The sequence below is a fragment of the Tiliqua scincoides genome, chromosome 4, assembly GCF_035046505.1.
Source record: "Tiliqua scincoides isolate rTilSci1 chromosome 4, rTilSci1.hap2, whole genome shotgun sequence".
Lineage (NCBI taxonomy): Eukaryota > Metazoa > Chordata > Lepidosauria > Squamata > Scincidae > Tiliqua > Tiliqua scincoides.
This window is the reverse complement of record NC_089824.1, coordinates 131,794,574-131,808,219: the sequence shown is the minus strand read 5'-3', so window position 1 is coordinate 131,808,219 and position 13,646 is coordinate 131,794,574. Positions and strand designations below refer to the sequence as shown.

The 13,646-nt window shown below is 42.5% G+C and overlaps 1 protein-coding gene across 1 annotated transcript in view; it reads left to right on the top strand.

Moving 5' to 3' along the window:
* The window catches only part of ABCA4 (ATP binding cassette subfamily A member 4), a 126,718-nt gene that overhangs the window by 39,038 nt on the left and 74,034 nt on the right, over positions 1-13,646 (top strand). Inside the window, exons 9-13 of the mRNA XM_066624558.1 lie at positions 544-683; positions 2,048-2,164; positions 2,698-2,895; positions 11,498-11,703; positions 12,327-12,503. Coding sequence (XP_066480655.1) covers positions 544-683; positions 2,048-2,164; positions 2,698-2,895; positions 11,498-11,703; positions 12,327-12,503 — 838 coding nt within the window. The remainder of the gene's footprint in view (positions 1-543; positions 684-2,047; positions 2,165-2,697; positions 2,896-11,497; positions 11,704-12,326; positions 12,504-13,646) is intronic.

Here is a 13,646-nt window from a genome sequence, read left to right as displayed (position 1 = left end):
CTTCTGAGAAACTGCCGGCACTGCCCGCTGAATGTATAGGATGCAGTGGCAACCATTTTTGGGCTGTAAGATTAAATAATCAAAATGGTAATTTGAGATTTTGTTTAAATGCAGAATATATCCTATCACTTCTTTGGTTCCCTTTTTCCTATGCTGGTACTGGAGATTTGTAGAGGAAAAAAATACATCTTAGAGCTGCATATGCGGTCTCATTTCCTGCCCCCATGAATGTCCGATTACTGGAAGAATCTTTTAACTGCCTGTTGTCTCAACTTGCTAACGGCTGTTTAAGGCGGTTGTATAGCTGTAAATTGCATGCTAAAAACCTTCTCCCTTCTAGATTAAAATCCAATAGCAACTACTGGGAATTGCTGCATAGCTACACAATTAATCTTTTTGCTCAGCTTGTTTGGCTTCTAGAAGCTGGTGCAGTGTTTTATTAGTAATATGAGATGCTAGAATACGTTATGTTCCAAACTGTGAAACTGAGTGAATGTTATATAACCTATGTCCTCTTTTCTCCTCTTTCCCCTCTCCCAACAGCACCCTTTTGTAACAAATTGATCCAAACCATGGAATCAAACCCTTTAACAAAGATTGCCTGGAGTGCTGTGAAACCATTACTGATGGGAAAAATTCTCTTTGCTCCTGATTCACCTGCTGTGCGGGAGGTATTGAAGAATGTAAGGGATTCTCTCTCTCTCTCTGGTACACCTATACAGTACACCACTTTAATTAAGCACTTTACAAGAGGGGGCCCTTGAACAAGCAAGAACCAGACATTGTGAATTGCAGGTTTATGGTAAGGTTGCTAGATATCCCTTATCATTTTTGTATTAGAGGAATAGCTCTCCTGATACGGGATAGTCTTCTGGATAGAAGACATAGAACAGGGATAAGCAGAAGGGAGATGGGGATGTACTTGAGATCTGTGGGTGATTTGCTGTAGAACAGGGTATTTGCCAATAGTTTGACAATAGCAAGCAAAACTGCAAGTTTAAAAAAAACGACCTGTCATACCTGACTTTATGCTAATCATTTTTCAGCAATGGGCTATAGACTGTAAAGTAGACTAATATAATATGGGAAGGTAGTAGTCCAGCATGGATGAAAATGCAACTTTAGAATAAGAACATTGCAGAAATAAATGGTTTGCTGTGGTCACTCAGGAGAATGGAGATGCTTAATGCTCCTCTTACCCACCAATTTTTTGGAAATGCCTACCACCACTGATTTTTCATCAACTGGAGTCTGAAACTGGAAGTGTAGCTGCAGGGTGTGGGAGATGCATAGTAGTGGAGAATTTAAAAAAAAAAAGTTAAGCACATTTCATTCTCACCTACTTACCAGAAAAATAAGTGTGTTAACTGGCTCGTCTAGGTCAGTGGTTCTCAAACCTTTCAGTGTCTGGAGTCCTTTACACTCTAATGGGGTCTCAGGGACCCTACCAGGCCATGTGCAGAGTCTCAGGGATCCCCAGATTGCCAGCATATGCATGGAGTGGGTGCAGCATTAAGCAGATGGTGGCCACTTATGGTGTGCTTATGGAGCCCCTGAAGGAGTCTCAGATAGCCCCAGGGGAGCACAAATTGAAGAATACTGCTCTAGGTATTTGTGCAGGTGTGCCACGCAGCTTTAGATTTTGCATTGGAATCCCTATCATAACTCAGGTGTAAATGTGTTCATAAACCATGCCAGTATATGACTGATGGGGTTGTCCTCTGAGTCACTGTTCTGCACCTGGATCCAGTGGGTAGAACAGGATCCTGAAAGCCTGATTCTTCCTGCCCCGTCACAGGACGTGAAGAAAGTCTAGGCCCAAGGAAACCCACCTTTTTGCATGGCATTCTGTAATTTACCCTGCACATGCTGCTAACAGCCTAGCAAATCCACCCATAACATTTCATTGACCTGCCCACCAAATGTGAGTTGCCCATAGAAAAATCCTCAAATTCCAAAGTATCCTTCATTGTCAATATTTCTGGTTGTGATTAATAAGGCGGACACTTACGTTCTTTTCTCAATCTGCAACTTCTTGGTGCCTCAGGCAAATTCCACATTTGAGGAACTTGAGCGCCTCAGACTGTTGACTCAAGCCTGGAAAGAAGTGGGACCTCAAGTGTGGAACTTCTTTCAAGACAGTGTGCAAATGAATATGATCCGGGTAGGTGCAGATGCCATATTTATTGTGGGCTGTAAAACAGACTAATATAATATGGGAAGGCAGTAGTCAAGTGTAGATGAAAATACAACTTTGGAATATTACTGAAATATATTAAATGGTTTGCCATGGTCACTCGGGAGAAAGGAGAGGCTTAATTTGTCTCTTACCCACCAATTTTCTGGAAATGACTACTGCCACTGATTTTTCATTAGCTGCAATCTGAAACTGACAGTAAGGGCAGCTGGGGGGAATGGCTCCTGGGGGTGCATTGTAGCAGAGAATTGATGGACGTGGAAAAGTTTAAGCACATTTTCTTCTCACCTACTGATTCTCTTATGCTAATCACACACCCCCCATGTTCATGTTACTGTGGCAACTGTGAGTTTGAGAACTCACATTTGCCAGGTGGCATATAATTCTTTCCTAAATATCATCAAAGTTCAAATCCACCTATTTCACTGTTGATCTGTTGTAATATGGAAATAGCATGTAAAAACATTATATGTGCAATAGGACTTGCCGTTTCCCCATAGGACACTCTGCAGAATCCTACAGTGAAAGGTTTCTTAAATGAGCATCTGAGTTCTGAAGGTTTCACTGTAGAAGATGTGATCAATTTTCTCCATAATGGACCGCGGGAGAGAACAAGAAAAGGCATGGTGGACTTTGATTGGAGGAATATCTTCAGTATCATCGACCAGGCTCTACAGATAACTCACCAGTACCTGGAGGTAAGATTGGAACTTTATTGTGTGAGTATGGATGTACTTCTCATTACTGTTGTCTTCACGGGCACCTTCAGTCTCGAAAGACTATGGTATCGCGCTCTGAAAGGTGGTTCTGGCACAGCGTCTAGTGTGGCTGAAAAGGCCAATCCGGGAGTGACAATCCCTTCCACACCGGGAGCAAGTGCAGTCTGTCCCTGGTCTGTCTCCCTGGCTATGGGCCTTCCTTCTTTGCCTCAGACTGTTGGCAAAGTGTCTCTTCAAACTGGGAAAGGCCATGCTGCACAGCCTGCCTCCAAGCGGGCCGCTCAGAGGCCAGGGTTTCCCACTTGTTGAGGTCCATTCCTAAGGCCTTCAGATCCCTCTTGCAGATGTCCTTGTATCGCAGCTGTGGTCTACTTGTAGGGCGCTTTCCTTGCACGAGTTCTCCATAGAGGAGATCCTTTGGGATCCGCCCATCATCCATTCTCACGACATGATCGAGCCAACGCAGGCGTCTTTGTTTCAGCAGTGAATACATGCTAGGGATTCCAGCACGTTCCAGGACTGTGTTGTTTGGAACTTTGTCCTGCCAGGTGATGCCGAGAATGCGTCATGGGCACCATACTATTACAATATCAGTGCTTGAATCAAAAGGAAATAAGGATCCCAGCATGGACTTCTTTTTTTCTTCTTTTTTGGATTATGTTTGGTCATTTTCTTTCCACTCACCAGATATGGCGATTTGGATTATCACAGTTTAGGCACAACCCAGTAAAATGGTTGAAGTCAATTTGTGTGTATGATGACTTCTCTGGATCTGGATAACAGTGTATATCCAGCATATAAAGAAAGCATTAATCTGCCATATTGAATCAGACCGTTCTGGATTGTCTGCACTGACTGTCGGTCCGTAGTTATTGTAAATTACTGTGATCGCTTTTTTGAAGGCAGAAAGGCAATATATAAAACTTGTTGTGAATAAATATTTTTGACTCTGATTGACAGCAGTTCTTCGGGATTTCAGCTAGGGGTCTATCCCAGCAGTACCTGGAAATACCAGCGGTTGACTTCTGCATGCAAGAACTTTGTCACTGATATGCTGCTGTCTCAGATTCAAATCCTGGCACTCCAGGAAGTACTGAGAGAGATCTCTGTTTGTGGAGCCCTGTCAGTTTTGATTCAGAACAAAGGTGTTTTCAGCTAATTTTGAGAAACGTTGTTGTGGGGAAATAAACATCTGAAAACTAGCATATTAGCAAGAAGGCTAGGTTAGACCCTTTCCCCTGAATCTGAATTTTTGTGCAGGGAAATTTCTTTTTCTGCGGAGTCATATTTAGTCAGGCAATTCTTCCGCTTCCAGTCTGAAGCGGTGCAGTCCAGATTATTTTATTTTATTCGTCTTTTCCTGCTGGGGAAAGGGAACAGGTATCCATATGGCTCTTCCCATGATGAGTCCAAAAGGGGCAATTTGGACAGGTGAAATAAAGGTAAGTTAAGATGCCCCTTCCTTCCCCCCACTGATCTCCTGCTGGAAATTGCCCCTTAGGAACAATTGCCCTGCAGGAACCTGACTGGCATCACGTGTCATTTGAGCCTGAGGCACCCTGGGAAGAGTTTGCAAGTTTAATTCTAGGAATAATCTTCTGTCTTCCTTGCAGCATTTGGAAGTGTGTAATTTTTCACACTTCCTCAGAAACAGTGTGAAACATTATGAGAGATAAAGGTGTGATTAAGGTCACAGCACTTGCAGAGAAATATTTACAACTTATCGTTGTTCTTGCTTAGGCTTGGGAGTTGCATTAACTGGCACAAAGTGTGGTGTGAAGGTGAATTTTTTGTATGGGACAGGATGTGAAATTGAATAGGTCAGTGACCCTAGGGGGGGGTATAAGGAATGGTGTTCTCAGACATTAATGATAGCCCCATATTTTTCAACCGATGGCTATGGGTGGGATAGACATTACATGAATAACAGAAAATGAAAGCTGTTACTTATAAACTTCTACCCATTGTTCAATCTGATAGAGCCAACCCCTGGATTTTATTGGATTTCTGTATCGCCAGTTCTATTAGATCATGACAGTGTGCAAAAGGTGATTCATTTTCTTAAAACTTAGAAAAGAGATACAGAAAATATCACAAAATATGAACTGTGTGTGTGCATGTGCATGCATGCACATGTGAGTAAATCTGAAAAGAAGTCTGAACAAAGAAGTCTTGGGGCCAAACTGCACATCAACTTAAATGTGTGACTCCTGCTGCTCCACATCTTTCCCTCATGTCTCCCTGTAACTCTCAGTTAAAGTAGATGGTTGGTTGGCAACCTTCAGTCTTGAAAGACTATGGTATAAGCCTACAGCACCCAGTATTCCCAAGCAGTCTCCCATCCAAGTACTAACCAGGCCTGACTCTGCTTAGCTTCCGAGATCAGACAAGATTGGGCATGTGCAGGGTAACATGTAGATGGCTGCCACAACATCATAATGATTAGACTTCTATCCAACTGCATGGAACATGGCACATTTTCCCCATTATGATGGTGGTTTTTACCACCATCTGCAGCTGCAGGAAGTTGCAATTTGGACTGAAAATCCACATGGGAGGAAGGGATACTTCCTTGATTGACTATGCCATAAAATGCTCCCTGAGTTGCTTTTTGTTTTGTTTTGCCCCTTGGGATGGGAAAAAGTGCAAGTACCTGTATCTTTTCCTCTGCAAGATCAAAATTAGCTTGGAGAGAGACATTTGGAAAATGGCTTTTAAGAGAGAAACAGATAAGCATGCCCTCATCCACACATGACTTCCAGTCTAGATGCCATTCTCCTGCTCTGGGTAAAGAAAGCATCTCTCAGGGAAAACATTCACGTGACCGATCATCATATGGTGTTTGAGCTCTAACTTAAACTGTAAAACTGCCTCATGTACCATCTAGGCATGCAACCTTCTTATTAATCAAAACATTTATTTCCTACCTTTTCGAACACAAAAGGCCAAGACAGCTTACAAAACTATCTTTAAAACCTTATCTAAAAACTGAAAGCAGAATAATACAATGATCAAATCAATCATGATGGCTGTAGCAATACAAACCCAGGAGCATTCCTCAGAACAGGTGTAGCTGGCAGTATCATTTCCTGAGCCTTCAGGGGAAGAACCCAGTTTGGGGTAGGAGCTTCTGTACAGCTTTAATGAATGAATATCTTTGTTATTGCATCCATTTAAAATATTGCATGGGCTTCTAAATGTCAAGGCATGCTTTGGAATATCATTAGTTTAGGTTAGAGAAGGAACCTTTTTTTTTTAATTCAGGAGGAGCTATTTTTTCTCTTTTTCAGATGAAATGGTTCAAGCCTTTTAGAGGACATTCTAAACAAAGGGGGCTTTACATTTCATAGATGTCTGCCTGTTTAAAAAAAAGTTGTCCAGGAGCACTTTGATGTTGAGTAATTATTGGTTGTTGTACTGCAAGAGACCATCAAGAAGATAAGATCAAACAAGTTAGTTTTGTGGCATTCTGTAAAGTGAGGTAATTAAGAACATTTCTTCTTTAGGATCTGAATTCTATACTGAGATTACTAAGAAGAGAATCTTCTTAGTAATCAAACTACCTAATTTTGGAGTTAATAAGCATAAGAAACATACAAATATATGATCATGTTTTCCGAAGTGCTTGGTCATGTCATTTATACAATTCCCTGTTTTTTGTTTTTTCCTCTGTAGTGACACTCAAGAGTTTGGTTACATGTTGTTATATCAGTGGATTACTATTGTAGTTTCCAAGGGCCTGTTGTGAGGAACTTGAGTAGTACTAAGATCATCTGTTCCTCTCCATTTAGGTCTAAGCTCCACCAGGAATGCAATAGATGGCACTGAATAAGCCATTATCTTTCCTCCTTTAGACCCTTCCAAATTTATAACACATGGAGGATTGTAGTGGGTTATAGCTATTTTGCAGGATTGTTAGGATTACTAAGGTCATAAATGTTAGGAGCTTTGAAAACTTAGAAAAAATGCTCTGTAGCATTGCAGAGAAGAACTGCGAACAGTGACGTCAGTAGGGGGTGCAGGGGTTGCGGACTGCACCAGGTCATTACCTGGTGCACTTAGGGGGGTGACACAATTACTGGCCAAAATTGTGAAAATTTTGGTATTTTTGAATAATACTGTCATGTTATATACCATTCAATGGGTAATTTGATGCAGATTGCAAAGAAACAAACCATGTTGAAGTATCTATATTCTATCAAAAGTTATAGCCAAATAACTAGAAAAAGAAAACACAACTGCCTTATGTAACAAAAAGTGGATGTCTGAAACTCAAAACTGACCAATGAGACTGATTGTTCCGAGAGCCACTGAGGTATTATTAGGACACAGCAGGAAATCAATAAGGTGTTAGTGTAAATCAGCTCTCATTTCCATGTATCAGAGCTAATACTAGAACTCTTATTCAGTTGTGTGTCATCAAGTTGGCAACTGGTTTTTTTTTTGTTGCTTACTGATTTGTTGGGTGGCCTATATTGTTAGATATTAAAATAATTAAAGTTAATGGGGATGCCACTGCATTTAGGATGTATGTATTGTAATTTATTCGGTATGGTCTGCTACAGGAGGAGGTCCATCATGGGGATAATGCAACGAGCTGGTGACACAAGCAGTAGTGACACCTCTGATTGAGAAGTCCTTAATTCAAACCTTACTTAGATGCTAATCTCACTAGGTGGCCTTAGGCAAATCATTCTTTCTCAGCCTATCAGCAATGTGGGGATAACATAATTAGCCTGACAGGGCTAAGGATCACTGAGATAGTGTATGAAAACTCTGAAGTGCTAATAGTTCTGTTTAATAATCATATTTGCAGCTGCATAGGCCACCCATCAGGTTTGTTATTGAGTGAGAGACCTCCCAGCTTCTGCACTGAATCACACCAGTTCTTTTAGTCTGAGCCATGCACTTTGCAGATTCTACAAGCCTTTCAACTATCCTGTCATGTGGAATTATCCTCCAGTCTTAAATCAGGTAGCATCTCACTAACAGAGATGAGACCAAAAGACACCACGGCCAGAGGCCAATAAAGGTGAAACTCAGGTTCTTCCAGTTCCAGCGTTGGGGGGGATGAGGCCAACCAAGCTGCAGATCATACAGATGCAAAACTGAAGAAGGCAACCTGCCATTTCATCCTTGTCTACGAATTCAGTCATCAAATAGATCTCAGAACCCACATCAATTTGATTTTTTTGGTTAAGATTTGTGAATTGCTCTTCAATATGAATATTTCCAGTGCAGTTAACTGACAGCCCAATCCTGAGCTGCCCAGCACGTGGGGCTACCGCGGTGCTAAAAATGGCTGCGGCATTCTGAGCGTAACTGGGCAGACCCTGACGGCTCCTGGGGAGAAGGGGACATTTGTCCACTTCCCCAAATAAGGGAAGTAGCCCTGCAATGGGGCAATTCAACTCTGCGGCAGCTCTTTAGCCAGTGCAGAATCAAGAAGACTCGTGTTGGGCAGCGCGGCCTGACATGGGACTCTGGATCTGGTGGAACTGAGCTCTTCTGGTCCCGCCCCTCCCACCCCGCTCTCTCCCCCACCACACCTTCTCTCCACCTTCTGCCTGCCCTAGAACGCCTCCTCCCTGCCTCCCCCCACACCCGAACTCCAAGCGCTTCACATGGAGCAGCTGGCAGTGGATTGCCAGCCTCCAATCCAGCCATTTTCAACCTTTTTCATCTCATGGCACACTGTGACAGGGCACTAAAATTGTCAAGGCACACCATCAGGTTTTTGACAATTGACAGCACACCATGTTGCCCCTGGGGGGCTCACATCCTCCATTGGCCCTACTAATAAATGACCTTCTCCCAAATTCCTGTGGCACACCTGTGGACAACTCATGGCACACCAATGTGCCATGGCACAGTGGTTGAAAATGGCTGCTCCAGCAGATCTTGCGCTGGACCAGATGTGGCAGTGCGCCCTGGCCAGGAGCTGGCACACACTGCATAGGATTGGGCCCTAAGTTACTACTATTAAGGATATTCATCTATCACTTTTAAACAAAAAAGTTATCCAAGTGGTTGTAAACCATCCTAAGAACGATGCTTTCTTTATACAGGAAGCTGTAAAGACTCTTTTGGACACCTGAGAGAGAGAATGTTACTGTCCATAAATTTCTGTTTTTTTAAGGATCCAGAGACCAATATATCCACCCAGCAGTGAGCAGTTTTTATTCTCATAGGCCTAGTGAGAGGTGGGCAGAATCCATTTGGATAGTATCTCACTTATCTTTGCTGTGTCTGTTTGTCTTCTTAAGTTGATTAACAAGTTTGTCCTTTGGTTATGCAGTACGTTCATGCGGATAAAACTGAGCGAATTGTATGAATTTCAAATCTAGAAGGGGGCCAAGAACTCCTTCCTCTGGTGAACTTCGCACTATCCAGATGTAAGAACTGCCCTCTAGAAACCTAGGAACACATGAGCGTATGTGGTAGGTAGGCGGAGGTAGGCAGTTGGACTCTGTCAGTCCGCTTCTCCAGCGGCTGCGTTGGCTGCCCATTCGCTTCCAGGCCCAATTCAAGGTGCTGGTTTTGACCTTTAAAGCCCTATACTGCTCTGGGCCAGGGCATCTTAGAGATCGCCTACTTCCGTACAATCCGGCTCATCCTCTTAGGTCATCAGAGAAGGCCTTTTTACAATTGCCGCCACCTAGCGAGGTACGTGGGGCGGCGGCAAGAAATAAGGCCTTCTCAGTAGTGCCACCAACGCTATGGAATTCCCTTCCCCTTGACTTAAGAATGGCTCCCTCTCTTGAGACTTTTCGGCGAGGCCTGAAGACCCTTTGGTTTAAACAAGCCTTCTGAGTCTTCGGCCTTTTTAACATCTTTTCAACATCTTTTAATTTTTTACAGGCCTGACTCTTTTATGATTTGCTGCTCTATGCTCTTTTTACCTTTTTACTACTTTTTATCTGACTACTGTTTTTATAATATGTGTTAATATGCTTTTATTTGTTTTTAAATTATGTTTTTAATCTGTTCTAACCTGTTGTAAGCCGCCTTGAGTCCCTTCGGGGAGGAAGGCGGGGTAAAAATAAAGTTATTATTATTATTATTTATGGTTGTTATATGTTAAGAAAAGATAGTATTTATTCCCTTCTCTATCTCTAAGTTTCTGCTTTCCTTCTATTATGTGATGTCTACTGTGATAGCCCTTCTTGTTCATGAAGCTCTTCTTGCTCCTCTTTACGGTTGTAGGAGTTGACACAGCAATTGCAGTCAAAACTTTCAGAATTGTAACAGGTTCTCCTGGAGACAACAGCTCAGGAGTTATCCCAGCTTCTTCAATCTACTTTGGAACCTTGCTTCATTACAATGTGGTTTTAATTTTAAAAACATATTTCACTTTAAAGAAACATTTTTCAAAGGGACTTCAGCTGTCTTTCTCATTCTTTTTGGCACCAGATTCTATCCCGATTCCTGAAGCCTCTTTGCCCCTTTCTTTTCTCAGACTTGTGCTAGAGAAATTGCTAGCCCATATCCAAGGAGACCTATTGTGGAGCAGAAGGTTTACAGAGGTGTAAGGGGCTTTAAATCCTCTTTTGACTCTGAAGCCTCCTGATCTGGCGCTCTGCTGGATACAGCATGCCTGTTTTGGGCATGGCTGCAGCAGCTTTTGGGTTTGGGCGAGGATAGGATTGGGCTCTTAGACTGATAAGTTTGTTTGCTCTCCTAGCCATACTTTCCAAGTAGTATGTTCACGTTATCTTCTTCCCCTTGTGTGTGTTTATTGAGAAGGTTTAAGCTTTGATGTTCTTTGCTTATTATCATGTTGACAAGACACTTATTTAATGACTAGTCTCCCAGCCGCTATCCTAAGATTGTTCAGTCTCTACATTATAACATGCTAGTTAAAAATCGTAGGTGCGAAATCAGTATATGCCGCTTTTGATTTCATATATTTTTACCATAGTGTTATGTATCACTGAAGCATGAAAAAAGGATCATCAGGAGAAATCTTAAAACATGACTATACTGCTCATTTACTGTAATCTGTTTTCAAGACTGTTTAACTTGCGTGACTTCCAGCCAAGGAACTTTGGGAACTGTGGTTTGTGATGGGGCTAGGAATTGGGGACCTATTTACATGTTACTTATAAGAGACATATCTCTGCTGTTCTCCCTCCATCCTGAATGGCTGGAGCAAGGAATATCTGATGCAGGTTATACCACGCTTATTTCAACAGAGAATCTTTCTGGCCTGTTTCAGACAATCCAATAAACCTTGGTTGGATCATGGATGAACTGACAAGCCCTTGTATTCCTTGCATACCCAACCAAATCAAACACTTCCTGGCTTCTTAAACCGCAGTTTCCTGAGATTTCCTGGAATTCTCCCAGTGGTGAAAGTTGCAGATGGGCCACATTGATTATTTCTGTGATATGAATATATAACATGTATTGTTGTGTTAGCATTTTGTAAGCTGCCCTAGTGATTAAAAACATATTTTTTTCAGAATGGGATATAAATACATTTTAATAAAAAATATTTTCATTAGTGCCCAGATCATACCAAGGTGACTTCCCTACTGTCTTATTCCAATATTACATCCACCTTTTTGACTGTCTGTAGTGTTTGACTCTCGATAAATTTGAATGTCAAGCTGATGAAACTCAAGTTACTCGTCGTGCTTTCCATCTTCTGGAAGAAAACAAGTTCTGGGCTGCTGTTATATTTCCGGATCTGGACCCAACCACCAAGCAACTCCCACCTCACGTGAAATACAAGATTCGCATGGATATAGATGCAGTGGAGAAAACCAACAAGATCAAAGACAGGTGATAGCAGCCTCTCATCTCACAATGTGTATGTGCACAGTCCAAGTTTTCCCAGCTGCATGGCACCTGGCCTAGAGTGAGAGAAACTGGAGCAGCCAAGACTGCTTGATGTCTTTAAGGCAGAATATTCAAATACTGCCACCTGTGGGGAAAATATACTAATAGGCAAAATAATTGACATTTTGCTATCTTTTAATAATAACGCAAAATGTATCACCTGTGGTGGTCACCTCATCCTGCTTAATGGTTGGGTTGTCCCTGAATCAATGGCAGCTTTCAAACAGATAAGTGCAAGCAGAGTTGCTTCTCATCTTGATGCAGAGAATTATGCAGACCCTTCCATATAACCTGGTGTCTGTGAGTTGATAGCAGAATGCAATGCTTGGTTAACAAAGTAGTCAAGGATGTGGTGAGTGTACAGTACTCTGGCTGCAATTCTCATCAGGATAGCATCCCTACCTTTTAAACCCAAATAATGTATTTCTGAGCCTCTGGTAACCATCACTGTTGCTTAATCACACACACGCACGCGCACACGCACACACACACACACACACACACACACACACACACACACACACACACACACACTTTCCAGGCTGAATATTTTCTTTGCTTCTCAGGTACTGGGATCCTGGCCCAAGAGCTGACCCAGTGGATGATTTACGTTACATCTGGGGAGGATTTGCCTATCTACAAGATATGATTGAGCATGGGATTATCAAGACTCAGACCAGGGTAGAAGTGCCTGTGGGGATCTACCTGCAACAAATGCCCTATCCCTGTTTTGTGGATGATGTGTGAGTAAGAACAGCCACAGTGATCTGTTTCTGATAACTAATTGGATGGCTGGCTGGGTGGCATATTGGATTTAACAAGACGCTTGACTGCTTTGCCTTTGATCTTGTTGAAAAGCTGAAGAAATCCTAGGATGAAAGTATTAGACCAATTCCCCCAAGGAGTCAGGGATGTGCTGCTCTGATTAGGCCTGAGATAAAGAGACTGGAACAAAAAGCAAATCATTGTAGTATTTTAATACTTAAAACAGATGACAACAGGGAGATTTAAGGCCTGATCTAACTTCCACTGCAAAACAACCAATCATTGATTCATTAGCAGCAGGAGAATGTGGAAGAAGTTGTTGCGTTTATACCTGAGCTCTCCCAGGAATCAAATGGGGGTGGGCACAATGCCAACTGATTTAGAAAATAACTTGTTTGGTCTTTTTCAGGAACCCAAGGAGAGGATCACTGTCAGTGGTGTTGCCCATCTCTGGATAACATTTCCCACTGACAGACTTTGCAGGATTTTGCTTTATTTCTCTTTTGTACAGTGTGGGTAGCGAAGCCTCAGCAATCCCCATGCAAGCTAAAAAGCCAGATGTTTTAACCTGTGGAGCTATCACTACCCTTTCCCATTTCTATTCAGGGGATTTTGAAGTGTCAGCAGTAGGTTGTATATTGTCACAGGTGTCTGACTAAAGCCAAGAAGGCTCAGACCCAGAATCCTGGCTCAGCCATGGAGCTCACTGGGTGACCTTGGACAAGTCTTTCTTTCAGCTTATCCTACTTCACAGGGTTACTTGAGACAAAATGTTTGTGTGTGTGTGTGTGTGATATGCCTCCTTAGCTCTTTGGGTGGAAAGGGTGAGGTCAAAATGTAATAAATAGTTCCACAGTTGCAGAATTTGGCTCTTGACAGGGGAATATGCCATATGGGGATTCAGCCATATGGGGCAGTGGCTAAAGTCCTCTATGCTTATTAGAGGACTCACTGACTTCTGAAACTTTCATTGGGGTAGTTCTTAATGTGCAATCCTGGGGCAGACAAGGGGTGCCATGAGGGGCTCAGTGCAGGGCTTTGCCCCAAGGCATGCAGCAACTTCACTGCACTGCATTTATTGAGGCTCAGCTGCCTGTGCTGAGGGGCAGGGGAAATACAGT